Raw genomic sequence first — 27,010 nt, 5'->3', positions numbered from 1 at the left:
GAGTGCAAGAAGTCGTTTGTGTGATCCTCTTCTCTGGCAGTAGTGGTGCTGCCTATGGGAGATGCTATTGAAGGAGTTGCAGTAGCTCTTGCTCCCATGAATGTCAGAGTTTTACTGCACCGAGCTGAAAAGCACAATTTGAGGCAGGACCTGCTCCTAGCTGGTCCTAAGATTTTGCCACCACTGCTCTGAAACCCTGGACTGGAATAGGGCTGTGCTAATTAATGGAGGTTAAAGTCCTCCTTCTGCCTGTGAGCTGGTTGGAAATGGAAAAGAAGAACCTGTCACAGTTGTGACTGGCTCTAAACTGCTGTCAGGCTCTCCTCCTTCCCTTCCCCTGCCCCAAGTGGAAAATTGTATTGGAAAGCAGCAGTTAGAGCACTTAAATCTTTCCACAGTTCATTTCAACCTCCCTTTCTTCTTCCCAGCCATTCCCAGGCCAGTTTGGGGCGCGGATGGGAGACTGCGTCTCTGGCTGAAACTTGCAGGATGTTAAATAACAATGGGAGAGTGGCTTTCAAAGAGGGTATAATGGGCCTGGATTGCACGTACCACAGGCTGTATTTCCCATGCTTTGACATTCAGCCCATCCATGCATTGCTCCTGAACTGTTTTTTTTCCGTATGGGATCTATCTCGGTGTGTTATGGAGCCAGCTCAGGCTGAACTTGGGTTGGTACCTCTCCTGCTGCAGAGGGACACGCTCCCACAAACGTTCACAGAAGTTGCTGGTGTCTGTCGTTTCCCGACAGCAGTAAGTGAGCACGTGAAATTTAGGCAAGAACAGTAGCTGTTGTATCCCCTGTGGTGGGTTGCCCATGCAGACTCTGCCCTTCCTGGGTACTTGGATTGTCTGTTTTAACTAGTGTGCGTGTCCCCTTTCTCTTTATACCTCTTGGCACAGTTGCATTGCTGCTACAGGCAGTAGTTCTGAGTAGTTTTGTCCCCTGCTGAAACTGGTCAGTGAAGGGCATCTCATGGAGCTTCACTGGCCTCCTTCAGCTGCCTGGATTTTACAAGTTGATTGGTTGGAGGAAGCTCCCAAAGCTTTTACTCTGGTGTTACTGAATAACCTGTGGTAGAGAGCCAGGCAGCTATTTTGAAGTCAGACCCCAGGAAAGGCATGGCACTGCATTTGCCTTCCCAAGTGACTTTGATGTGTTCCCACCTGTGTGACTAGAGCATCAGGGACCTACCATGAGGCAACAGTCATCATGGCTGCTTGCTCTTCTCCCATCTCCCAGTATTTTCAGAGCTGGGGAAGGACAAGGGAACTGCTCAGTCTGAGCTTGGAGGTTGCAGTGCACCCCAGCCACATGGGCTGTTTCAGGCTGTCACTCTCAGATTTGCAAATGGTTGAGCCAGCATGTAGATCTAGTGGCCAAACAGAGGTCTGGGACCTTCACATTTGACTGCCGAGTATGAAGGTATGGGTTGCCTGGAAGGAATGCGGCTGGCTGGGCTCCAACCACCGTAAGAGATCCAACCACTGAGGTCCTTCTGTGCCAGGGCTAGAGCCACCGTTGTGCTTCCAACAGCAGGCTCCCTGCAGGTGGTGACTTGCCCTGGTGATTCCCAGTGTGGACTGACAGATTCAGGCACTGGGAAAGTGAGTGGGCATTGCTGTCCAATCCAGGATGGTCTTTTAGAAACAGATGGAAGATGTAATGTTGTGTTTCCTTCTTCTAAATGTTCAGAGCTACCCTGTTCATTCAAGGGTTAAGCAGTCTGAGAGATGCAGCACCCAGAGCCAGGTATCTGTCAGGCCTGGACTGGAGGCTCACCAAAACATGAGAATATATGGTTTTATTTCTGTTTTGTCATTTGGAGATTACTACTCAGTGTCTGTAGGACAAGAAAGCTCCGGGGCATTTTAGGATATGCCCTGTGCTCCAAGAGAGGTTGTTGTTTTGGCTTTGCAACATTCATATGCAAAGGCAAGAATTGATGCCTGAAATGTTCCTTTTCCAAGGATTAAAAGGCACTGCCAAGGCTCTGCAAGATGACAGTGTTGCAAATCTTATCATGATCCAGTACTGAGATCCATTGGTTTCAGCAGCAGAAACGTGCTGACAGATCTGTGTGTCTGCTTTTTGGTGATGGTAGATTTTTTCAGGATGTTGGTCTGTGCTGCTGAACTCTGGTTGTAGCTCCCAGTTCAGAGCCTGGAAGGTGACGTTGCAAGAGTTCCTCTTCATCACACCTGCATCTTCATTTTAACCAAACTTTCCATGATCTAGTAAAACCCTGGCCCAAAGAAGCCGTTTCAGGGTGTCATGATGGATTTAGCTTCGGTCCCTCTGCTCTTAGATGCAGCTGAGGGACCTGTAGAAGTCAGTGGAGGAACTAGCAGGTGTAACCACGTTAGCCTGTTGACTGTGACAGCCAGGGACTGAAACATTTGCTACCTTCACCCAGCAGCCTCTGAGGTTTTGCAGACCTCAGTGTGAATAGAGCTTGTTCTCTCTTTCAAACGATTTCTGCAGAGGGACTGTGATGTGAAACAAAGTCCTTTCTTACTAATCCAGCTCTGGAGAGTCATCATATCCATCTCTGGGCTTCAAGGATATGATTCTTCCTAGCTTATAGCAATAGGTCCCGTGCCACCCATCTTTACCTGTTACCTGTACCTCTCATTGAAACTACCTTACCTATGCTCATCTACTGCCTGCTGTAAGGAGCTCCAGCGGGAGGTAAACAGCCCTTTGTCACCCCGGCCGTGCACCCTTCTCTCTGACAGCAAGCATGCCATTCAACACCTGCTCCCATGCCTCTTGGCTATCTCCGTTGCATGCCAAAGTCCAGTAGGATGTTTAGCCATTTCTTCTCAATCCCATTGCGTAAATGAGGCTAATTTCAGCCTGTCGTGATGCGTGGGCTCACCGAAACGTGACTATAAATCCAGACCTGAACATTTTCTTGTAATGGACAGGGTGGTGAAATTGCATTGCTGCCTTTAACCTCAGGCTGTCCTTAGACCAAGCCAGACTCTTCACAACCCCTGTGCCAGTAAATCAAATAGCTTTTGAATCGATGCACATAAAAGTCAAGAGAGAGAAGTTACAGATGAAAAAGACCTATTGTACCTTGAGTCTGTCCCACTGCAGAGGGGTAAGGCGCTTTCAGGAATTTACAGCATAGCTCCAAGCCTGCCCGCTGAGGCCAGGCTGGATGAGAGTTGTGCCTGGGGGAGATTTGGGGTTGAGGGAGACTGCCTAAATTTCCTGCAGCTTTTCTACCCTGCTTATGTCTGCATTTCATTCCCTTGGCTTTATTTTGGGGAAAGAAAACTGTTGTTTAGTGTATATTCAACAAACCCGATACATTCATTCTCCTGCTCATTGTTTTTCACTCAGGGCTGTGCCTGACTTTTCTTTAGAAGCATGTTTTTCTCACCTAATATTTAGTTTGAGATTGTAGGAGCTGGATATAAAACCTACTGGGACATTTTAATCTGCCAAGAGGCTGCTTGAAAACAGAAGTTATCCAGAGTATTTCAGTAGTCCCTGTTTAGAAAGCATCACCCCCAAATCCTCTGCTGCCCATTTCCCTTTCATTTCCTTGCCAACTTTTATTGGTTGTGTTAACCCCGATCTGCTGTCGGTGTCCCCCGTACCTTGCTCCCCTCCCCCTAGGGTTTCCATGTCTTTGAAAGTCCTGGTAACCAGAAGGTTCATGTGTTGTGCTTCACAATCATTCCAGACCAAGAATAATAGAGCCAGAGCCAGCTGGATCCCTCACTCCGTATTGATACAACTATTCCCCTTAACCTGCCCACACTCAGTGCTACAACTGCAAATCTGAGGTTGAACCAGAGCAGTGATGGACAGTGCTGTGAGCCCTGCTCCATGGCCCTGCCTGGAAAGCAGCACCCCCAGCAGAGCATCTGCTCCAGTCAGGGAGCAGCTGACTTTGGGTGGTTTTTGCTGGGGATCTTGCTAAGTTGAATGTGTTTTTCTGACATGGATCTCCTCAGAACCAGTGGTCTCGGTGGTCGCTCTAATTCCCTTGATCTGCAGCCAGTTTCTCCTGAGCAATCTTCCTCTGGCAAGGCCCTTGCTGAAGGCTGGCCAGTCTGGGGGATTGCTTCTCCTGGAGGTCTTTTCCTATAAGCCCAAACAACACTTATGAGCGTGGTTAAGAACTGGCACAGGGACCCAGAGAGGCTGTGAGAGAGTTGACCTTGGAGATAGCTAGAGCTCAACTGGAAAAGGCAAGTTATCCTGCATTGAGCAGGAGGTTAGACCAGAGACCTGCAGCAAGAAGACATTATTGAGCAAGTCACTGCCTGGCTTTCACTTCATGAGCATCAGGGAGTACATGTTGAGTTGTTGTGCCACCACTGCATTTGGCTGCCAGATTATTTACATTAATTTCCATAGTTTTGGTCTTTTAAACTTTTTTGGCTAGCTTTTGTTGTTCATCTCTTCATGAGCTTCTGCAGGCTTTTGCTTGTTTGTCCCTGGGTCACATCTTGGTTGGTAGATGGATGCTCTCCCCAGTTGCTGGCCATCTCCAGGTATGCTTCTAGTCTGGAATGTTCTCCCTTCTTCTTTATTTCCCCCTTGTCCATCAGTTTGTCTCCTGCTTTGGAAGTAATCAACTCTTCGATGCCAGCTAAGCCAGAAAAAAGCAAAGCAAAAAACAGGGTGTGATCATCTGGAATGTCTGGGAGAGCATTAGCTGGTGGGGAATGTGGTACAGGAAGGCTGGTTCTAGCAGTCTGTGACTCCCCACAGCACTATCGGCTTGCCAGGTGATTAACTGTTTGTTTCTCCCGTACTGAAAACTTGTCTCAGATTAAACCACCGTAATAGAAAACTCAGGTTCTGGAGCGATCCCAAGTGTAGGTTAATATTTACAAGCTATCAGCTTCAGGTTTTATCTCCATCCCTTGCTAGCATAGAGATAAAATCCTTTTAAAAATCCCTTTTGATCTTTCTGGTTCATGACATGGCTTTAGTGAGACACTTTCCATATGAAACTGGCAAATGTCTTAATGGAAATGTAAGTTTTTCTCATCCTTTCAGGGACTAGTAACAGATGAGGAGCCCCTTATGTACAAGGGGCCATGGCTTTATAATGGAGCATAGGTGATGGACAGTATCTCTGCAGGATACCCGTGCTAGGAAATGTCAGAATGTTATTTCCACCTCAATGGCTTAAGATCATCTGTTTACCTAATGGACTTACATTTGCATTTTGCAGGTGTTGTGTTAATATTAATGTGTTGTCTGAATTGTTAATATTCCTTCGCTTCAATGTTACATTAATGAAGGCTGCAGGGGATGGAGAAAAGACCCGGCTAATTAATTAAATGGGCAAAAAGCATCTTTAACTTTCCATCGTGCTGCCCTTTGCTTCCACCTAATGGGTCTTGGCATTTCTGGTCAGCAGCCATGTAACACACGCTGCTGTATGAAGCACTCAGCGATGGACTTGTTAACTTTTCTGACCCATAAATCACTTGCATAAACTTTTAACAGCGAGGAAAAGTGCCTTTCATTCCCACTTCCTCCTTTCAGTGGGAAATGTAGCCTGATAACAGGCGGCGCTGGCCTGATGTGTGGGGCTGGAGACTTTCCCATCAAGAGAGGGGCTGTCTGCATTTCTTCAGAAATTCTTTCCATTCCCCTCTTAGCCGGACTCTGGATGACATTAATGTTATGTGTCTTGTCGTAAGCTCTGCTTTCAGAGCCAGTGGTGTATCAAGCTGCACGTCTCAGGAATGTGGACTGCCAGTCCAGCTTTGAGTGCTGGTTGTGAGGTGTCTGCCCTCTCCTCCGCACCATCCCAGACCCAGCTTGGCTCTCAGCTCTTTTGCTCACCGGAAATTCCCACGGGCTGGAGAAAACTTGTCTCGGGTCCCTGCTCTGTCCTCAAGCGGCTGGGCAGCACGCCTGCTTGGGAGCGTCCTAAAGCATTCCCAAAAGTAAGGCTTGCCAGCCCAGGTGGGGATTGCTCTCGTGAGACCCGAACACAGCACTGAGCTGTGTGCATTAGTGGTCACTGCTTGTCCCTCCCCTGCGGCTCTGCGGGGAGAGAGCAGGGCCCTGGCCGTCATAGCTCCCTTTGAGAGAAGAGATGAGATCTCAGTGAGCTGGTAGCTCCCTGGAAGGACAGCCTGGATCTGTGGGAAGCTGTGCTGGGATTCCCAGCCTCATGGCTCCTAGAGCTAAACTCAGGGATTGCAAACCCTTTCACATGCTGCCATCATCTTCCCCACAGAGAAGTGCTTAGGCAGGGTGAAGAGGTTGTGTTTTAAAGGAGGGTTTTCAAACAGTGCCATCCCTTTGGTGCTGACATCCAGCACGAGTGGGGAGGTCTGTACAGCAGCACCAGGCAGCCCCAGGCACTGGAGGCATTTCTAGGAGGGGAGTAACATGAGACTGTGTGCCCATGCTGAGTGAGTGGCACTCTGTGAGCTTCTTTGGGGCCCATGGAAAAAGGGGGATTTTGACCCAGGAAAGCCATTCCTGGGGGGAGATCTTCCTCTGTCTGTGATGCTGAGCGTGAAGCCCTCTGCCCTGGGCTCAAAAATGTGATAGTCCTGAGAAAACTGTGGAGAATGCTGGAGCTGGGACCAAGGGAGCCTGATGAAGTTTTGCCTCTGTGTCCTGTGTGGCCCAGCACATGTGTGCAGGTCTAAGCTTTCATCCCTGGCCCATGGCAGCTGAAGACGCTGTTTTGGCACAGAGGGACACTTCAGGTTCATGCCAGGAGTCTGAAGGTTGTTGCCAATTTGCATGAAAAGGAGCAGACTGCAGTTGTATTAACATTTAATGAAGAGGCTCAGCCCGCAGAGACTGCCTCCTCTGCAACACTTGCTCTTCAGTTTGATGACATTTCCTTTGCCACTTGGATCCAGACAGGATGGAGGGTGGTGGGACAGGCAGGCACTGACTTTATCCCTTCCATACAAACCACATAGGAGGCTGAGGAGCTCCAGGCCAGGCAAGGAGCATTTGCCATCCACACAGCCAAGCACCAAGAGGTGCCAGAGGCTCCACAGCCACTTGCGCTGTCTTCTGGCCTGGTGTCCTGCTGCCAGATTAAGTCAGCTCTTTTATGTGACGGGGCTGCAAAGTGGCATTGATAATTTCGAAGGAACTTAGACAAATGGTTGAGGTTTTTCTAGAGGTCTGAATCCCTCTGTGCAAACCTAGTCCATCAGGCTTTAAGCAATTAATTCGTAATCATGCCGAATGCTTTCAGTCGCGCAGCTTTAGCATTGAGAGCTTAAAACGGTTTTCCACCATACTGCAGTTAATTTGGATAAAGCAGAAAGAGTGGTCTCATGGCATTTCCAGCCTCAAGGTGTGAGAGTGGCCAGTAAGTGACATTTGTATTCAGAAATCCCTCCCATGCATTTGTGTTGTAGGCATCTATTACTGGGAAGGCACCATAGCTAATAAAAAGGGCATTCATTATACCCCGGAAAGGGAGTTCATTAAAGGGAAAAGCCATTCTAGCTTAGTAAGAAATGAATCTAAAACTGCCTCAGAGCTGCTATTCTCATCAAGTTTCAACGTTAACAGTTTTAACCAAGAGCTAATTGAGCAATCTCAGAAAGTGGAGTAATTCCATTATTCAGCCACGCTTTGTTCAAGGCTACCGCTAGCTGCGAAAGGAGCACAAATGACTTTCATCAAGTCAGGAACCGCCAGCGTTCTTGCCTTTTACTACTTTTTCTTTCAAAAAAAAGTAGGGCTTTTGGTCTTTTGGCAACTGTCACTGGCAAAGGTTGCTCCACACCAACATTGCAAGGCTCATATATAATACTGCAATCCAATTTTCTGAATAACAGGGGATTTGATTTTCATAACTCTTCAAGCAGCAGTGCTGTTCCAGAGTGGATGGCTGAAGATGCTCCTGTTCATTGGATAGTCAAGGTGTCACCAGGAAGACAGTACACTGTTCTTGCAGGATTTTGCATGGAAAAGAGCCATCACAAGCGCCGGTCCAGCTACTCGCCAAAGAGCATGATTCTGTCATTGGCTGCGCTCTCAGGAGATGTGGGATTAGCTAATGTTGCTTTTAGAAGAGCTTTTATAGAAACCTCTCAAGTTCCTTTGCTTCATGGAAGAGCTGTAATCAAAAATAAACGTACATGATTTAAAGAAAAGAAGAAAAAGTCGTACCACATCCAGACTCTTTGGTCTTAACACTTTGGAGCGAGTCTGTTGGCTGAACTGTGGTGCTGTCTGTACCATTTTCCTTCAGCTGATGGTGCTGCTGCTGTTGGACATGCACAGGACTGTTTGCAGCCTTTTGTGGAAGGTGACTTTCTCTTGGTGAATGCAGCAGGATTTAGAGTCCCATTCCCAGGAGGTGGCTGTAGATCTCTTGTTTGTTATGAGGTTGCTCTGCAGCAATAATACCCTTCAAACCAGCAGAGAACAAGGGCTCTCAGCAGAGTACTGCCCTTAGCAAGGGAATGTATATCCATCAATGTCTTTAGAGCCCTCTTGGACGCACACAGAGATCTGGGCTTTCTTTTCTCAGCACTAGCCTCCCATGTCACTGTTTGGTTCAAACACAAACCAAGTGTGATGCTTTCAAAGCTATACTGTCCTAACCCTGTTTGGACCCAGTGTGAAGCTGGACACCTGAGGCAGACATGTAGCTATGGGTTGAGAAACCAGAGGCCTTGACTGCTGATTGAAGTGCAAACCCATGATGAGCTGGGATAGTAAACCTATCTGGAGATGGAAGGACTTTGAACAGCAAACCTTGTTCCCTGTGCACAAGGGAGCAAGTGCTGGGAGGGGGAGACAAGATGGAGAGGAGCAGGTGGGATTTTATAATGGGATAGGGTAAAGAAGTTTGGAAACTTTTGCAGAAATTATTTGGTCACATTTGGCTCAAGTGTGAGATGCTGGGATTTACCTGGAGGCAGCTCACCCAACCAGAGGGACCACTGTTGGAATGGGGGCTCAGACTGCAGCTCAGGGCGGTTCAGTTCTGTCCCTTTGTGAACAGGTTTCCACAATGAGCTACACGTGAAGAAAGGACCAACTTCTCCAGCCTGTCAAAAGCAAAAAAAAAAAAAAAACACCTCTGCCCTGGGAGAGTTACACGGTGTTTTGGGTTTATCTCTGAGTCCACTCCTCAGCTATGAGAACACTTCCAACGCCTGGATACACCCAGTGGTTACATCTCGCAGGAGGGGGTGGAGGCGAAGAAGACAGCGTGGGGGAAGAGCCGTGCTCATCTGTCCAGCGCTACCTCTCTTCTGTTTACTCTGAAGCCTACGGGTCTGTTACACTGGTGGAACAGCAGATGTTTTAGTGTCACTTCGCTTTAATCAGGCTGCCTGCCTCCTTCCTGCACTTACTGGATTGCAAACAAAGTACTCCTTGTCTCTCCCTTGCAGCGTTAGCTAACCTCATTTGTCAAGTTAATCAGGGAGAGTGGGCACTTCGATGGCTGCGGTATAGCCTGGCCGCATTGCCATGGAGACAAGCAGCCAAACAGGCATTTTACTTGCCCTGCTTTGCCCTGCAGAGATTTGGCATGAGAAGCCAATATTTTATTTGCCGTCAACCAACCAACTTGCTGAGGATGTGAGTAGTTTTTCATGGTTGCTATCAAAAGATGGGGAAGGGTCTAGCTAACCTTTTTGTTGAACAAATAGTAATGCTGCTACTGAAGCAATTCCTGGTTCTGAATGTGCAGCTCCTCTTCCCATGTCCCATGGATGTCTGACTCCGGTAGGATCTGTGTGAGAGGAGTTACAGCCCAGTAGCTTTGGTTTGGGGCTGCCGTCGAGATGTCATCTGACCTCTTCAGCTGAATGGTTGCATAGGTGGCTATTTGCCTACAGGAGCTGTGACCATCATTTAAGATACTTTAAAAAGCACCAAGTCCTGTGTTTAAGAGCATCTCAGGAGCCTGAAATCTCCACAGCAGTTGGTGAGATTCAGGAGCTAGCATGCCTTGATCACGTTTGAAATTCAGAGGCCAGTGCTTTTGGAAGCCATACACTCCAGCTGACCTCTTGCATAAGGCAGGCTATAGAGTTTCACCCCCTAATTCCTGCACCAAGCCCATAACTCATAAGCAAAATCTGGGTCTTGAAAGAGCCAGCAGAAGATGCTTGCGCATGTTATAGAGTTCGCAAACCATCCCGCCCCTCCCTCTCCTCCGTCTCGCATGTGCACATGTTAAATGATGCATTGAACAGGTTTGGAAGTGCTCCCTCCTGCAGCCCGGGTGAGCAGGACAGCCGGGATTGCAGGCACCTATGGGAGGGACAGCCACCTGCTAACCTGCAGCCCTCTCTGCGAGACAGTAGAGGAAACCTCGCATCAGCACAGAAAGGGCAAAAGTTCAGATCAGATTGTTTATGGGATTTTATGGAGCTGGGAGCCAAGGATAGCTCAGCTAATCCAGAGGAAACTGTAGCGATGGCGTTAGAATGCATTTCACATGGGATTCATTCAGCGCGTGTTCAGATGGACCAGTCTTTCTGTCTCCGTTTTTTTAGCCGTGGAATATTTTTCTTTGCACTCCCGTCTGCCAGCCACACCGAGCCAAACTCCAAGCTAGGCTGTTTTAAGAAAAAAGAAAAAAAAAACCCTCTTGTTGTTTGACCTGCCAGTGAGTTAGCAGGGCTTCAGCATGGCTCCCAGTAACACCAGTGCCAGGCTCTGGTCTGGCCCCTGGCCACTGCCAGCCAGCCTCCACTCCTGCCTGCCTCAGCATCCATTGCTTCTTTCCACGGCGCGGTGTAGCGCTTGCCAAGTTGAAGCCGTGGTGAGGATGCTGGCTAAAAGCGCCACTAGAAGGCCATGTGGGGAGGGCAGGGAGGCAGCAGCTTTGTTGTGCCCTCCTGCTTCTCAGCACCTGAAGCACTGCCAGCTTCATGGGCTGTCACAGCCCTGGCTCATCCTCCTGAGCCTCCAACGTCCCCTGCAGTCTCGGTGTGAGCCCCTCTTGGGAATATGATTTTCCTTTTAGGTGCAGTGAGGCCACCACACTGAGCTGTTTGTTGCACATCTTGGCTCCATCCTTGAGTCCTGAGCCACAGGCCCCATTGCTCTGCTGGAAGAGGTGACCTGGCTTAACTCCAGCTCCTTCTGTCCCCAGCCTTCTCCCTCTGACCCTGGCAGGCTCTCACATGCTCAGGATTAGCCCAGCTGTGACCTGTCCCTTCTGGAAGCTGCTTTCCTCTCCTTGGGGACTAAATCCTGATATTTAAAACAAATCTGTCTAGGAGTTAGCATGGAGCAGCCCCACACTGTTCATCCCTTCCCTGCTTGCAGGGCTGCTGCAATGGGGTGCGTGTGGGGAGCAGCTCTATGCACCCCCAGGTAATCCAGAGCTGGAAAGAACCCTCCATCCCTGCAGGGTGTTTTGGCATCAACCCACAGGGCACTGCAGCCTCCCCAGACCACTGTGGTTTCTTATCCTGAGCTGACACAGACCAACCCATCAGGTCCTGGGTCTTCTCTTCCCCCTGGATACAGGGCAGTGTCCACATCCATATTATTTGCTCCTTTGAAGTTCAAACCAGAGCTGTGTCTCCCAGATCCTGCCCCTGCCTTTGGGTGAGAAAGCGAGACAAGTAGCTTTGCAATTCTGAATATCTACAGTCACATCCTGCACACCCTGTTATGGGTGCAAAGCTCCTGGGTGCTTTTTGATAAGATTTTCCTGCCCATGTGGTCAAGCCAGCTGTGTATCAGGTACCTCTTCTTGATGGGGGCTGTCTCTGATGCTGTCTGGGGGCTGGTGCTCCACATGTGGGTGTGTTGAAGGGAGAGGATTTTGCAGAGCAAAGCAGGAAGTATGTGTTGTTAGTTTTCCTTTGGGTGTAAAAGCATCCCTGGTAGGAGGGTGCTTAGGTATTAGCTTCATTTCAGTACTACCTACAACATCAGAACAAGGATATCTGCAGGAAAATGTAAAAGCCCAAGCTTCAAAATAGTAAAGCAAAATGCAGAACTTAATAATCAGGTAGAAATTGCATCCAGCCCAAAGTGTTGTTGGAGGTAAGAGGTAAAAGCTTCACAGTGGTGCTCAACAGGAGCAAAAATGATGGTGGCTGCTCGAGCGCTCGCTTACAGCGTTCGTCTCTAGGACATTCGTGCAGTGTGTTGCACCTATGACAAAGAGGAGCTGCTGTTCATGGGTGTTTATTGCTTTGTCTTTAAAAATGGGTTTGCAGCTCACTCTGTAGAGGCCACATTTTGAGGGAGGCACAGGGACTGCATGGCCAACCTTTGCTCACGTGCATCTGTGTAGCTGGGGCTAGTGCTGGAAATGTCTCCCTTTTTCTTTGCACCAAAGCCGCGGGAAGGAGAGGTGCTGCCTTTCGCAGCCCGTGCTGCTTGCTGTGCCTTGCTGTGAGCTGCCTTGGGCAGAAGGGGCTTCCCAGGTATGAGCATGGGCTGGCACAACCTCGCACGCATCCTCAGGCCCCCGTTCCCCGTGCCACCTGCAAGCACGGCAGCTGGGTGGGAGCTGGTGGTCCACCCACGTGCAGGAGATGGGACTGGCCGTGCCGTAACCCGCTGTGTGCTGCTCACCACCCTGCCTCCCGCCCTTGGGCGCTGTGCAGCCGGGGTGCCCGGCACCCTTGGGCCATGCTGTCCCGGACCCCCCCAGTGCCGCCGGCCATAGAGGGACTGATGTTGCCATCTGCTGGCTTAGCTGCACAGGAGCAGCAAGAGCTTGGCTCAACCCTCGTGGAAGTCGCCCCTCATGCGTGTGTACTGACCCCGCTCCCACGCCAGGCTGCGGGCACACTGGCCACCCCTGGACCCAGCCCTTGGCCTGCTGGTAACATCTGCCCATCAGCCAGTGTGCCAGGGGACAGGATGGGTAGCCCGTTCCCACTTAGACTGTGCTGCTCCCCACCCTTTCCCACGCTGCCCGTGTGCGAGGGTGTCCCTCCTGCCCTCCCTTCGGGGCCTGAAGTATTGGCCTCTGGCACAACACGCCCTGGAAGAACACACAAGGCTCATATTAAGGGAGCTCCTTCCCATTAAAGATGAACATTTCCACTGCTGATTATCACCATCAGGTGCTTATTCCTCCTCCGGGCTTGTCTTTATTTCCTTTCTCTTTCGAGTTCTTGGCAAGTACTCCTAGGCTGGGAATGCATCACTGCTGTAGCAAGTACCCAAGTAGCACAGCACATCTCACATCTCACCTGGGCAGTCCCCCAAGCGATGGCCGGGGCCGAGAGGTGCAGGACCACCGGGCTCCAGCCCTGTCCCCCAGCCAGCCCTGCAAAATCACTGCTTTGCCTGCAGGAGCGATGCGGCTGAGCCAGCGTAATCAGTGACAGCTCACTCAGGCATTGCTCAGAGGAAGAGGTTACTTCTGTAAATCTATTATCTTTTTTGGCAATTAGCACCAGTTAGGAGCCCTGGGAATACATGCAGCAAATAGCAGGAAACCCAGTTAAGCACATCTCTCTGCTTTTCTAAGCCCAGTTAAACAAGTCTCCTGTGGCACAGCCCTACAGCTGGTAGCACAACCCATAAATGCTCCAGAGATGATCTCTAGCGCTGGGATTGCTTTTCTTTGCAGTGTGTAGCCCCGGAGATTTCCATTCAGTGCATGTACATGCAGAGGTGGAAGGGGCGGGGGGCTCACCCCAGCCTGGGGTATCCCCAGCAGTCTGCAGGTTGCAGGGAGGAGCCCCCAGGGTCCTTACATGGCCTGGATGCCGGAGGCAGCCCTGCAGCTAGCTGTGCTGGTGGCTTCCCTGCCCGGCCCAGGGCTGTGCTGCATCTCGCTCTGGGTGGAAGCCCAGCGGGAGGCAGGGCTCAGTGGCTGGGCTTGACCACACATGTCGAGCTCAGGATGGGGGAGTGAGCAAGATGCTGTTTTCTCTGGCCCAGGAAGACAGAAATGTGTGTTTGTTTTCCATGCTATCTCTTGCACAGCGTTTGTTTTGCTTGTCGAGCATTTCAGGAGATAAAATGACCTAAAGGGTGATTATTTTATCCTAATTTAAGCTGTCAATTTATCACTGACTTTTGCTTGTCTGCACCAGCAGGACGGCTTGCTCTGAGTCCCCGGGGAAACCTCAGATAGAAAGTGAGAATTTGCGGGGGGATTTGCTGCAGTCTCACATCTAATCTGTGCTTATAACAGCAACTACAAGCTGCTCCCCTGTCCCTCCATGTCCTATTAGTTCCCATCGGTATGGATTGGCTTGGCTTCCCAGGGGACTCTGCTCTCTAACTGGGGACCGGGCTTGTTTTTCTCGTGCTGCAGGCTGGTGGAAGAGTTCATGCTGCTCGCGAACATGGCCGTGGCCCATCAGATCTACCGCTCCTTCCCTGAGCAGGCCCTGCTTCGCCGCCACCCGCCACCCCAAACCAAGCTGCTGAAAGACCTCATGGAATTTTGCAACCAAGTCGGCCTCAACATTGACTTCAGCAGCGCAGGGACCCTGCATGTGAGTGGCCCGGCAGGGAGCAGGGTCATGGGGGTGAAGGGTAGGCAGCTACCTGATGGCATGTTTATGGCAGCATGTGGTTTATTCCCTGGCTTCCTCTGCCCAAACAGAGCCGACAGTTATCCCATGCCAAAACAGAACATCCCCCTCACTCACTCTTGACCCCACCAGCACCCACCAGCACTGAGCAAGGGTGGCCCAGCCTGTCTCAGCCATGTTGTGCAGAGAGCTTGAAGCAGGACAGGGAGGACCTTGCAAGTGACCCCAGCGCTGCCCTCTCTGCAATGGAAAGGATGTTTCAGTGCAGGAACACTTGCTGGAACACCCAGATTTCCTTTCTCTGCCTTCTCTCTCTCGCAGGTCCTGGGCAGGGCATTTGCTCTGTATCATGGGAAAAGTAGCTCTGCGAGGGGGTGTTTCTGTCTGGGCTGCTGAAGGTCTTGGGGAGGGCAGGGTGGGGAGCGGGATGACTGGGAAGGACTGGAGAGCGGTGCTGGGAAAGGTCAGATGCAGCCAGCGCAGGAGGTATCCAACCGATCCTCCACTGAGCATGTCCTGAGGCTGAACTCCAGCTGAACAGCACAGCACAGGTTCCAGGATTTTCTTTACTCGCCGCAACTGGACTGTGGATAATCCTCTGTTAATCCCATCCCCGCTGGCCTCCCTCGTACCCCTCCATCAGCTGGGACTGCTTTCCCTGCTTGCTGGCTGCGCCAAGGCTATGTCAGCAGACACAGGGCTGCGCACTCAGCTCCTCTCCTGCACTTTGAACCCTCCAGCCCTTCCTTGCCACTAGCCCCAGGCAGTGACCTCCTGTCTCCACATCTCCCTAGAGTCTCATTAGTCCAAGCGCTGAAGCTCTCAGTAGCTGGATGGGAGCCAGGCACAGATCGGGAGAGGGCTTGCAGGGGCTCTCACATGCTGCACGTCTGGGGATGGAGCCAGTGGTCCCCGTGCCCCAGCTGCTCCCTGCCGCTGGCCGTGGGAGGTGGGTCACTGCTCAGGAGTGTGTGTGCAGTCTTGTCAGGGCTGCTGGGACCAGAGCAAAGCCCAGTTTCACGTGCACTTTTTGTCTTACAAGGGCATTTGCAGGAAAAGGAGAAACTTGGCTTTGATGAGCTGCTGTTTGCACCAGTAAAGTCTGCCTGGTACCCCTACCACCATAGCTTGCCAACACTGAATCCTCTCTCTCTTTTCTCCTCCAGAAAAGCTTAAATGAAACATTTGGTGCTGACAAATACTCCGAAGCCAGGAAAGAAGTGCTGACCCACATGTTCTCCAGGCCCATGCAGGTGAGAACAGCACTGTGCTGTCAGACACGTCTGACTGTAGCTGTCAGCTGTCTGCTGCTCCATCTTCAACCCTCGCCCCTTCTGCATTGCTGTAGCTGGCTCTTACGTAGAGGGAGAGTGAATGGACACTGAGCATGGTGCTGCGGGGCTGCCAGCAGCTTCCCCCAGTGCCTCCAGCCCCATGCAGCTGGCAGTGGGGATATCCCCTGGGTAACAGAGCTTCACTAGATGGCAAAGTCAGGCTGAATCTTTCCAGACCCCACGTAGTGTCCCTGGTATTACTGCTTGGGTTGTTTCACCCTTGAAGTTGCATGTGGGATGTTAGCAGACTCACAAGAACCCAGCCTGCTCTGTGAAGAGCTGGTGGTGGGCTCCATGGTTCATGTTTGTGCCATTTCTTCACATCATGATATCCCAGCTGGTCCAAAGAAGCGGTCAATCAAGAATGAGTATGATGTAGAGGTGTGGCCATAAGCACAGGCTGGTACACAGACATATGCTCTTAGAAGCAGGAAAGTTCTGCAAACCCTTTGGTCTCCCTCCAGACCAAGAGACCTTCTGTGAAGGTCTCTGCAGTGGAGGCTTTTGCTGCTCACACTGATTATCATGTTTGGTGTGTCTGCAGCTCAGGACACTTATTAGGGTGTTTATCACCTTCAAGAAAAGTTTTTGGGAAGCATCTGCCTTTCTACAAGCACAGCCTCTTCTGTGGGAAGTCCTACCCCACAGGGAGAAGGGGCACATTCCTGAACTGTTCTCTTTGCTGTGGCCTGCTTATCACTGCAGGAATGAATCATCTTCCCAACATCACTCATTTGGCTGTCACTCTTCTAATTAGCTTACTTGCTCCATTTACTCATTAGCAGTTGCCTGAAGTCCTGCTGTACTTTGGTGACTTAATGCTTGCTTACAAGTGGGATTGAAGATTGAAGCTGTTTAGTAAATCATCCCCTTGTGTATGTGTCCAGCTCAGGGATGCTGCTTTGTAAAGTGCAGGCAGTGCCCTCTGGAGCTGGCTGTGTTGTCCTAGCTCCTGTGTCCTGCTTTGGCTTGTCCTGGTCCCTTCTGTCACATCTTCCCTTTCTGGTGGAAGGTGCACTGGTGACATGAATTCCTTGGGGTCCCCTCTGGTCCTGCTGACTGTGACACAAACCTGGGCTTTGTGGAGCAAGCCTGGCTTTTGGCCAGGAGGGATGAGCAAGGAGAAGACAACTCGGTTCTGCAGTGGCACCAAGGAGGAGGTGATCTTTTTGGAACCCACTCACTTGCTGAGATTTTGCCTCTATAGTCTTCTGAGGCTGTGGTGGGAGAGATGGTGGGTGTGCTTTGAGATGCCTCCCAGTGGCTCTTGTTAAGACTTAGCCCTATGAATACATGTTAGATCTGTACACGAAGAAGGTATCAAGGTTTTGGGGATGAAGTCTTCTGCAGAGTAGATACCAGACAGAGAGTTTGGGCAGGAAGAAAGAGGAATGTTTAAAGGACATGATTTTGCATCATCAGAAGACCAAGGTGCCCATGTGTTCAGGTGTGCTGTGCAGTCCACTCACATCTGGCAAACCTGCTATCTGGCACACTCCCATGATAGGCAAAACCCAGTTTACAGCTGAGCCCGTTGGCCCTCCAGGGCAGCCTGTGTCTGGATGGTGAGCAGCGTTCCTGTCTGCTGGCATTCCCCGGCAGGATGGTACTGCAGTGCCTGATGAGATGCTCTTATTATTAGAAGTGGTGCATGAGCCAGAAGAAACAGAAATCTGTCTCGATCCTGAGATGAGCTTAGGCAGTTCGCCATTTGTTGAACTGTTGTTTAGTTTGTAAATGGAGTTTCAGACGTGTCCAAAGCATCAACCAGGTGAGCAGACACTCCCCTCCTGTCTTTAGGGCCACTTTCCAGTCTGACCCAGGATGTGCTCGTAGCGGTGGATCCATATGACCGCCAGTCCGTAAGGAAGGACCACAGCACCGCAGGGGCAAGAGACATCAGTGTTGCTCCACATCACTGTGGGGTGGACTCACAGCTCCCCACAATCCTGAGTAGTTCAGATTCCCACTATTGTTCCTACTGCTAAATGCAGAGGACAGGTAGTTTAAAGTCGTGTCAGTGCCCCTCGGAAAGGGCAGACAGCTACCAGGTGTAATGAGCTTTCACCTGGGAGGAGGATTTTTTGCTGCCTGCCACCAGTATTAGAGCAGACAGAAAAAATGGCCCCGCTCTGCCCTGGATGTTGCGGTCTCTCATGGGTGAGAGGACAGAGCTGAGAGTTGGCAGATGCAGAGCAGAGCCACACAGGGGCCCGTGCTGGTGTCCAGGGCTGGGCCATCACTCTGACAGATGCGTGGCAAGACCGTCTGATCAGGGCACGGAGGATTCACCCATATCCCTGCACACATCTCAGCTCCCAGTGATAAAGCTGGTATTTCAGGGACAAGGCTGCAGTTAAATCAGCCAAAACAAGCTGCCCACAGGTTTAGCCCATGGTCACGCCAAGCCTATGTCTTCCATCTTCACTGTGTGCTGGGGGTCAAGACATCAGCGTCTTGGAGGGAGAGGGAGATGGGAAGCAACTGGTAATATGTGTGTCTGGGGGAGAGCCTGTATTGCCGTGCCAAGAGCCTTGTAACAGATGAAGGAGCAGCGACATACCATTTTTCAGGGGCTCAGTCACTCGGGGATTCAATCTGTCCATGAGAGCAAAGCCACCCCTGGTTGGCTGGGGCTGATTTATTTCCAGGCTCCTCGCTGTTCTCCGGGGATTGTGGCAAACCCTGGGGATTTGAGACCACTTGTGAGTCAAATCTGTTAATGAGAAAACATCTGCTTTCTGCCAGGCTGATGTCACCGGGTGGGTAATGCTGTCATGGTGGCAAGGACGGGTATCAGACACGTGTTGGACTGGGCTCCCTGCAGTGTGGAACCTTACCACAGCCCAGAGGAGTGTTTTTGCTGTGATACCCAAGCTGATGCCAACCTCAGTGAGGGCCGTGAGCTGCCGAGAGGGTGTCAGAAATGGTGCTGTACCCAGCAGCAGCTGGGTTTGGCCAGCACGTCCATTGGGAAGAAGTGCCCCAGACAACAGCAAGCAGTGTGGGACCTTTGGTGTCTTTTCCAGCTTGAAACAAGGTGGGGGTTGCCCTGCACTGCTGGCAGAGGGAGGGGATGAGCCCTTCCCAGTGGCTCTCTAGCAGCGGGGATTTTGACCATTGCTCCGCTCTCTACCTACCAGGCATTGCTGGGACCTTCCTCCCTCCTGCCCAGGAGCCTGGCATAAGTGCCTATAAACCCCCTGTAATTTCATGCTGTCTGTCTGCCCAAGGGCACTCATCTTCTCCTGCAGCAGCCTCCAGTGCTCAGCGTGTCTTCCTGCCTGACCACGCAGAGCCTAATTGAGTGGAGACCGTACTTTGTGGAGTCCATCAGAAACAATTTAATTCTGGGTTGTGGAAATTGGCAGCCGCCACAGCTCCTATCCCAGCTCTTGGGTCTCATAATAAGGCCAGGACCAATGCTGCTTTTTTTAACCTGCTCTATTTACTTGCCCGGATCAGTGCGCTGCTGCTCAGCAGGAGCTGGCTGTGCCGCTGGGCTGGAGAGCGGAGGATACAGCTGCCCAAACCGTGGATCCCAGGACAGCTCTGTAATCAGAGCTGGCTACTCCTGTTTTTTTTAAATCACTTGCTCTTATTTTTAAACGGGTTCGTTCAGTTGCCACTGTGCTGTGACCCCGCCTCAACCCCCCTGACCTGCACAGCTTCCCCTCCCCACCTGGGTTCGGCCCCCATTGTTTTCCCAGCCCTGAGGGCTGGTGTTTCACAGATGTAAAAATAAAAGCTGTAACATGTGGGATAACAGGGGTGGTGCAGCCAGGAGAGGTTCCTGCTGGAGAGGCTGTCAGGCAGCACGGTGCTGCTGCAGCCCCAGTGTTGGTTTAGACGGGCAGTCCAGCTGCTTGGCTTCTCAGCTGTCGTCGTGGGATGGAGCAGCAGGGATCATAGCAGGGCTGCCTCCTCCTCTGTGAGCGGAGGAGCCACTCATCCCAACCCCTAGCACTTTCCAAGCAGGTGCAGTGGGTGTGCGGAGCCTGCAACCAGACCCAGAACCAAAGAGCCTGGCCGCACTGAGCCCCCTTGTTGGGACGGTATCCACAGTGGGCATGGGACAGGCTGGGGTCACCCCTGGAAGATGGGGGGGATGGCGAATGAGCCCCAGGACATGAGCAGAAGCAGGAGACTGCTTAAACCCATGTGTGATGTGAAGGTTGATGCAATCCCTGAGGCCAGGCAGGGTCAGCTGGCAGCCAGCAGCTCCCTGCTGTGGCTTTGCCCTCTTTGCTTCAAGCTCAATTCCTGCAGCGCTCACCTTGTCCCTGGGCAGCCCGAACCGAGCAGCCGGTGAAGGACCATCAGCTGCTGGAGCTCTGTCTTGTGGCCACAGACCCCTCCAGCCTCATGCAGGGTCCTGCCACCATCCTTGCTCACACCCTTCCCTCGCTTCTCACCCTTTTCAGATGGCTCTCTACTTCTGCACCGGTGTCCTGGAGGATGAGACCCTCTTTCACCACTACGCCCTGAACGTGCCCTTCTACACGCACTTCACCTCGCCCATCCGCCGCTACGCAGACATCATCGTGCACCGTCTGCTCTCCGCCTCGCTCGGTGGGTGCTGCCCGGCCACTTGCAGAGCATTTTGGGTGCTGTGAGGGGAGGGGGTGGCTGTGCCTGGCACAGGCAGGGCTCCCAGGTTCCTGCCTTGCCTGCCATGGATGCTGGGTGCTTGGAGTCTGCATCCCATGAGGCAGCAACCTCGCACATTGGTGCCCTCAGGGACCTGGAGGTGAGCTGGGTCCAGGGTGCCATGGCATGGCACTGGAGCAGGACGGAGGGTGAGCACACCACTGTCACTTGTACCCCTCTCAGGTGTCAGCTCCCCCATCAAGATGGAGAAAGAGGCCATCCAGAGGCAGGCAGATCGCTGCAATGACCGGAAGATGGCTTCCAAAAGGGTGCAGGAGCTCAGCGCTGACCTCTTCTTCGCCGTCTTCGTCCGGGTAAGACCCAAGGCTGTCTCCCCCTGCGGCATCTCTGGATTTCCCCGTGAAGGCTCAGCCGAGATGGGCAGAGGGCTGTGTGGCTGCCCAGCTGGCCCTGGGGAAGGCAAACAGTGAGGGAACGCACTGAGCAACCACCGCCGCTGGAGCTCCAGGGCCTGGGGACACTGACTCTCCTTGGGAACGGCTGGGTGGGGGATGCTGGTGTGGTGACAGCCCTCTCTTGGCAGGAGTGTGGTCCTTTGGAGTCAGAGGCCATGGTGATGGGTGTCCTGAACGAGGCCTTTGATGTCTTGGTGCTGAAGTTTGGAGTCCAGAAGCGCATCTACTGCAATGTAAGTACCTCACCAGTGTGAGAGAGTGACAGTGCTGCCTCACCAGAGAGGGCTGCAGCAGCCTGGCATCATCAGAAGCAGTGGCTGTTCTGGTGCCCTTCTGTGCCAGCCCTGCAACAGCAGAGTTGTGCCCCATCCCAGCTAGCCACAGGGGAGGGAGTCTTCACAGGGTTCACCCTCCATCCCTCAGCCCTGGGCAGGCACCAGGGGCTGGGGCCGGGGTCTGGAGCAGCCCAGTCTCTGAGCACCAGCTTCTCCCTGCTACATGCTGGGAGTGATCTAGTCTAGGTAAAAGGGAATAAAGACAGATTCAGGGGGACAGAGATCAACATGGAGCTGAAGGGAGGAAAGGGAGCGAGGATGGTTTTCATTTCATTTAATCAGACGGTATATCTGGGGCTGTGACAGCACCATGGTAGGCCAGCACCTGCGGTTAGTGACAGCATCTTCTCTTAATAACCTGGTTATATGGCTGGCAATGACATCTTTAAACAGGACATATAGCATGATATATGGGCTGTTTGTGTATCACAGCAGCCCCTGATTTACGTGCTAGGTTCAGGCTCACGGGCTGCTGCATCCTGGTTGTTAAAGAGCTGCAGAGGCAGTGTGCCGGGCAAAACCAGTGTCATCCCCATCTGTAGGCAAAGTGGAGGGGGAGAGCTGAGTGGGGGGATGTTGTCAGTGCCACAGGCTGTTTCCAACACTCTCCCTGCCTGCAGGCACTGCCCCTGCTGGGCTTCCACTTCCAGAAGGTGGGGAGGAAGCCGGAGCTGACGCTCATGTGGGAGCCAGAGAAGCCAGAGCAAGAATCTGTGCCCCAGGTAAGACCCCCTCAGCATGGGCTCACAACACTGTGAAGCTGGCGTAGAGGCTGTGTGCAATGTGTGGATCCCAGGATCTCCACAGGACAGGTCCAGGAGGCAGGACTGCCTTTCAGGCTGTCAGGTCCTGCGGTCCCTGTGTTCCCTCCCCAGCAAGCCCGACCTCAGCCTCAACCTCTCTGCCATCCAGCCTGCGCCATCCCATCGCTGCCCCCACATCTGACCCCTCCACGGCCTGCAGACTCTTCCCTGCCTGCTGTGTGCCCTGCCTCCCAATTCGGTTTCCTCCAGAATTGGATTAACATGCTGTTTACTTCCTTCTTCCAGATCATCAATTAAGACGTTAACTAAGATCAGGCAGCGCCTGTCTAGGCCCTTCCCCCCACCCTGGCATTCCTTGCCCCTTCACTGGCATGGCCGTTCCTTCAGGTTTCCATCCCTGCAACAGGGTTGAGACCCAATTAGGAGAAATTTTTTAAGTCAGACTTCCTGAGATGCAGTGTCAAATGGTTTAACATCATCTAGAAATCTCTCTCTTGTGTCCCTGTCATCTATTAACTTGGTAACTCAATCAAAGGGAGCAATCGCATTTGTCTGGCTTGATTAAGTGGTGCTTCTTTGCCAACTTTTGTCTGGCGTTGCTATCAAATCACAGCTGTGTTGACTGCTGTGATCCCTGTCTGCTGCCTTGGCAGCTGCTGGAGGGCTGAATCCCAACCTCTCCCTGCACCACTCTGGGGGCTCCGCACTTGAACCCCATTTCCAACCAAGCCCGGCACAGGCAATCCTTGTCCACCTAGGGCTGGATGAAAAGGACTCCTGACACAGGGCTGGGCTGACGCTCCTGGCTGGTATGATGCATGTCCTGGGGAGTCCTTTTCTTCCCAGGGGAGATATTGTGGTCAGAACCAGCTGAGCTCCCCAGCTGTTACAGGCATTTCTGCAGGCCTCCCTCCCTTTGAAGCTGAGCTTTCCTTTCTCAGCTTGGCTCAGAGAAGCCCCCTGCACACAGCCTGAAGTGGCCTCGGTTCCTCCTTTCCTACAGGAGCGGGTATCACTTACACCCTGCAGGGACCTGCATGAAAAATGATGCCCCAGCATGAGCAGGGCCCATTTTGGTTAAGCAAACAGCGGTAGAGGGAACTCTTCCACAAAACCTCCACACCTCCTAAGAAAACACCAGAACCCTCCCCTGGGGGCAGGCTCCGAGCTGGCCTCTGAGCCAGCAGATCCCCAGGTTGATCAGTCTCCAGCTGCAGGATGAGGCGGATCCCCAGGAGCCGTGCTGAACCTCTGCAGATGTCACCTGGACACCCCGCAGCACCAGGCACCCGCAGCTCCCTGCCTGGCCCCAGCGCTTGGCCTCTGCTTCCCAGTTTGGCTCAGCTTGGCCAGGCAGTGGGGACGTCGGGGAAGGCTGAGGGAAGCTGTGCAGGGGTCTGGGCTGGCTGGCCCTGCCATGACGGGGAGGTGGTGTCACCATCTCCCCTGAGTGCCAGGAGATGATGGCCAGGACCTCAGTGAACATTACTCAGGGCTTGAGTATGAAGTGAATCTGACTCAGGGGATTTGATGTGAAATTGTGCTGTTCGCCAGCAGTTCAGCAAAGAGATGAAAAAGGGAGAGCCCCAATAATCTCCATTTGAATCCCCCAGACGTGGGGGGCTGCCCCATGGCCACTGCCCCCTGCTCTCCTGCCAGCTGGAGCAGGCAGGGGGCTGGCGCTAGGTAGCCGGCAGCTATCTGGGCAGCTGTTTGCAAAAGGATTTCCCTGCTGTTTTCTCCTCGCTGGCCACTTTGATACATTTAAGTCTCAATGAGATTTTCCTGCTCCAAATGATTAATCTGGAGCGGCCGGTGCTGGATGAGCTGGGAAGGGTTTGACAAGGTTACGCCGGTGGCGCTGTGCCTGCTCCTCCTGCGGGCCAGCCCTGAGCAGATGGCCCCATCAAGTCCTGCTGCAGCGCAGGCCTTGGGGACAGGCTCTGGCAAGCGAAGTCCCCAAATGCCTGGCCACGGCCCCAGGGCAGCCCCTTCCCAGTGTCCCAGCCAGCCCGTTATCCGTGCCTCGATGCTTTATGCTTCTAATCTGCAAAACTGCACAGAGAGATGAAGTCAGAGGACCAGGGAGGTGGCAGCAGGCAGCAGTGCATTCCTGAACAGGAGGGATTGAATTTCTGGGATCTTTATTCCCTCGCATCACTCTCATCCGTCATGCTTCCTTCCCAGGTCTCCTCTCACTGGGGGGGCATGGGGGGGTCATTCCCTCTTTGCAGGATGCTGAGAAAATGCTCAGTATCATGTGGGAAACCCTTCTCGCCGCAGCTCACCGTTGGCACTTGGCCAAGTTGCTTCATTAAGGGATGATGTGTGTTCTCCGGCTGGAGGAAGAAAGACACAAGCAGGCTTTAGGGGAGGTTGGGACCCAAAGCCAAGGGCAATCACCCATGCTTCTTCCCAGACTGTGTGAACAAGACTGGGGCTTGATCAGACTGCAATAAGTGAGGATGTTTTGGGTGGTTTATTTAGATCTCTGGCTGGCTTCGTGTCCAGCCCCAGCCCCAGGAGCACCCTGGACCCCAGCAGAACTGTCTGAAGCTGTCCTGCCCCATTCCCTGGCTCCCAATGGGTGCTGCAGTGGGGACAGCAAAAGTCAGCAGAGCTCTAAGCAAATCCCAGTGTGATGCCAAGCTGCCTGAAAAACCTGTTCTCTCCATCTTTCTCTTCCTCGCTGAAGGTGATCAGCATTTTCACACTGGTGGAGGTTGTGCTGACGTCGGATGGAGTCCCACTTAAGTACAGTGCCCTGCTCAAGAGACCGAGCTCGGAGAAGTGAGCGCCCTGGGCTGTGCCTGCTCCCCGCTGCTGACGCTTGCTCACCCGCCAGGCCCTGCACCGGCACCCGCTGGGGATGGAGTGGACCCACAGGGAGTTTGGGGCTTTGAGTTTTAAAACCAGTGCTGTTTTATTTCTAGTTTGGATTTTAACTCTGCCTGGGAGTGGGGCTCAGGGCTTGAGCCTGCTCCAGGCAGAGCATTTCTACTCGCAGATATTTTTAGCTTGATGCTTTCTTTTTCTTTTTTTTTAAGGCAGTGGTGTCCATCCCTAGCCATCTCAGGTGCCCACTGTAGGGGCCAAGTGGGGCTGCGTGTCCCTGGGAGCGGGGAAGGGCTGGCTTCACCGTCCCAGGTGGGATGTGGTGGGGTGCAGTGGGATGCGGCTGTGGGGCCACTAGGAGGGTTTCTTGCAGGGTTGTGTGTCATGTAATAAAAGACGGGTCAGCAGCTGAGTAGGGGGCTCGCGCAGGTTTTATTTTGTCTCCTGTGCGTTCCCCCAGCTGGGAATCCCAGCAGTAACTCACCTCCCAGACAGTCCTGTGCTTCCCCTGCCTGCCGCTTCCCAGGCATTGTGAAATCCAAGCAGCCTCGCTGCCTGCCCCAGTCCCAGGACGTGCTCAGCCGGAGGCCGTGGGGGATCGGTGGATGTGGGCTCCTGGCTGCTGCTCTGATGGCTAATTCCTCAGTCCGAGCCTTCACCAGGAGTCACCAGGTGGCTGCTCCAGCCCCTCACACCCTGACCTCCAGCCTAACCTCTCTCGGGGACCCTGCAGCACATTCTCCCTGCTGCTCAAGAGAGTGGCCAGCCCCTCGCAGGCTGACCAGCCCCTCTGCAGTCTCCAGGCACCTCTGCCTGTTCCCTGTCCCCGTGTCCCCTAACCGCGCTGTGCAGGGCAACTCCAGGGGCACGGGCTGCTCTGGCAGCCTCCACTTCATCACCCCCACGGGGACGGGCAGCCATAAGCGGCGGCTGGTGGAGGGATTGACATCTGGAGAGAAGGAGTGAATCCATTGTGCCAGGCAGGGAGGGGTCCCGGGCCTCACCAGTGGTGGCAGATTTGGCCCTGGCACAGACACATCTGCCCTCTGTAGGAGCTGGCCAAACCCAGGCTGCCCGGCTCAGGGTGGGGGATCGGGCCCTGGGATGGGTCAGGGCTGGGTACAACACACTCCCCAGGAGCTGATGAGCCGTGAAAGCCATCGGAGTCACCTGCAGTCCCCAGGGGTTGTGTTGCTGGCAGCATCCCTCCAGGTGGCCTGGTACAACCACACGTGGATGTCACCTCAGACGTGGGAAAGAGTGGGAGCAGCCTGCTCCTCCCTGGGTCTACTGCTCCTTGCTGGGTGCTGGTGACACGAGGCTGTTCCCTGCCCACAACTGGTACTTGCTGTGCAAGTGTGCTGGCACAGGCTGCCCCGGTGTGCCCAATGTGTCAGGCACCAACTGTCCCAGGGCCTGGCAGGCAGCGTGTGGCTGTGTCCCCTGGCAGAGGGGACCTGGGGACAATGACATCAAAGACAAGATGTTCTCCCACTACCCCTCAGCCTAGTGTCCCCCTCCTCAGGTTTGTCTCAGGGAGAACAAGGCCAATCCAGCCCAGCCCAGCTCAGCCTGTCTGCAAAAACAGCACTTTGCCCTGCGCCCTCCCTGTTGCTCCCCAGGGTCCCGCAGGCAGCCGTCCCCGTGGGAGCTGGGGGCCACGAGGTGCCCTGGTCCCCAGGGGCGGGCTGGAGGTCCTCCCTCGATGGTGGGGGGCAGGGATGGCCCCAGCGGGGGCTGGGGGCACTGGGAGGGCCCTGGGCAGGTCTGGGAGATAGTCCCTGAATGTTATCAGCCCATCGTCTCACCCTCGGCAGGGCTCAGCCCTCCGGCGGGACAGGGAAGGGCCATAAAGGTCTGTCACCCCCCACCCTGCCCTGGACGCAGGCAGCATTCGGGACGGGAGCTGGGGTGGGCAGCATGGGGCGGCCGCTCTGCCCTGGAACCTGCCTTCTCCTTTGCCTCCTCGCCCAGGTCGCCACTGCAGCCTCAGGTGAGGGGACGTTTGGGACAGGGAGGGTGGGAGCCCTTGGTGGGGGGCATTGGGCTGGTGCCACTTCCCTGGGGGTGTCTCTGGGGACCCTGTCGCCTCCCCATGGGATACCAACAAAGGCAAACCCTCCTGGCCACCTCGGGGTGGTCTGAGACCCCAACCCTTGAACGGGTTTGTCTCAGCCCCACCAATGCCTGCCCTGTCCCCATTCCCCCCAGCCCCGCTG

The 27,010-nt window shown here is 53.2% G+C and overlaps 1 protein-coding gene across 1 annotated transcript in view; it reads left to right on the top strand.

Moving 5' to 3' along the window:
* Positions 1–24,777, top strand: part of DIS3L2 (DIS3 like 3'-5' exoribonuclease 2) — a 189,896-nt gene extending 165,119 nt beyond the window's left edge. Inside the window, exons 15-21 of the mRNA XM_026854640.1 lie at positions 14,235–14,418; positions 15,624–15,710; positions 20,216–20,363; positions 20,625–20,755; positions 20,986–21,090; positions 21,813–21,914; positions 24,652–24,777. Of these exons, the coding sequence (XP_026710441.1) occupies positions 14,235–14,418; positions 15,624–15,710; positions 20,216–20,363; positions 20,625–20,755; positions 20,986–21,090; positions 21,813–21,914; positions 24,652–24,750 (856 nt within the window). The 3' untranslated portion in view covers positions 24,751–24,777. The remainder of the gene's footprint in view (positions 1–14,234; positions 14,419–15,623; positions 15,711–20,215; positions 20,364–20,624; positions 20,756–20,985; positions 21,091–21,812; positions 21,915–24,651) is intronic.
* Positions 24,778–27,010: the final 2,233 nt, after the last annotated feature.

The sequence above is a fragment of the Athene cunicularia genome (genome assembly GCF_003259725.1).
Source record: "Athene cunicularia isolate RWA chromosome 9 unlocalized genomic scaffold, athCun1 chr9_part1, whole genome shotgun sequence".
In the NCBI taxonomy this organism is placed as follows: Eukaryota; Metazoa; Chordata; class Aves; order Strigiformes; family Strigidae; genus Athene; species Athene cunicularia.
The sequence above is the reverse complement of the archived record's forward strand: the minus strand, read 5'-3'. Positions and strand labels throughout refer to the sequence as shown.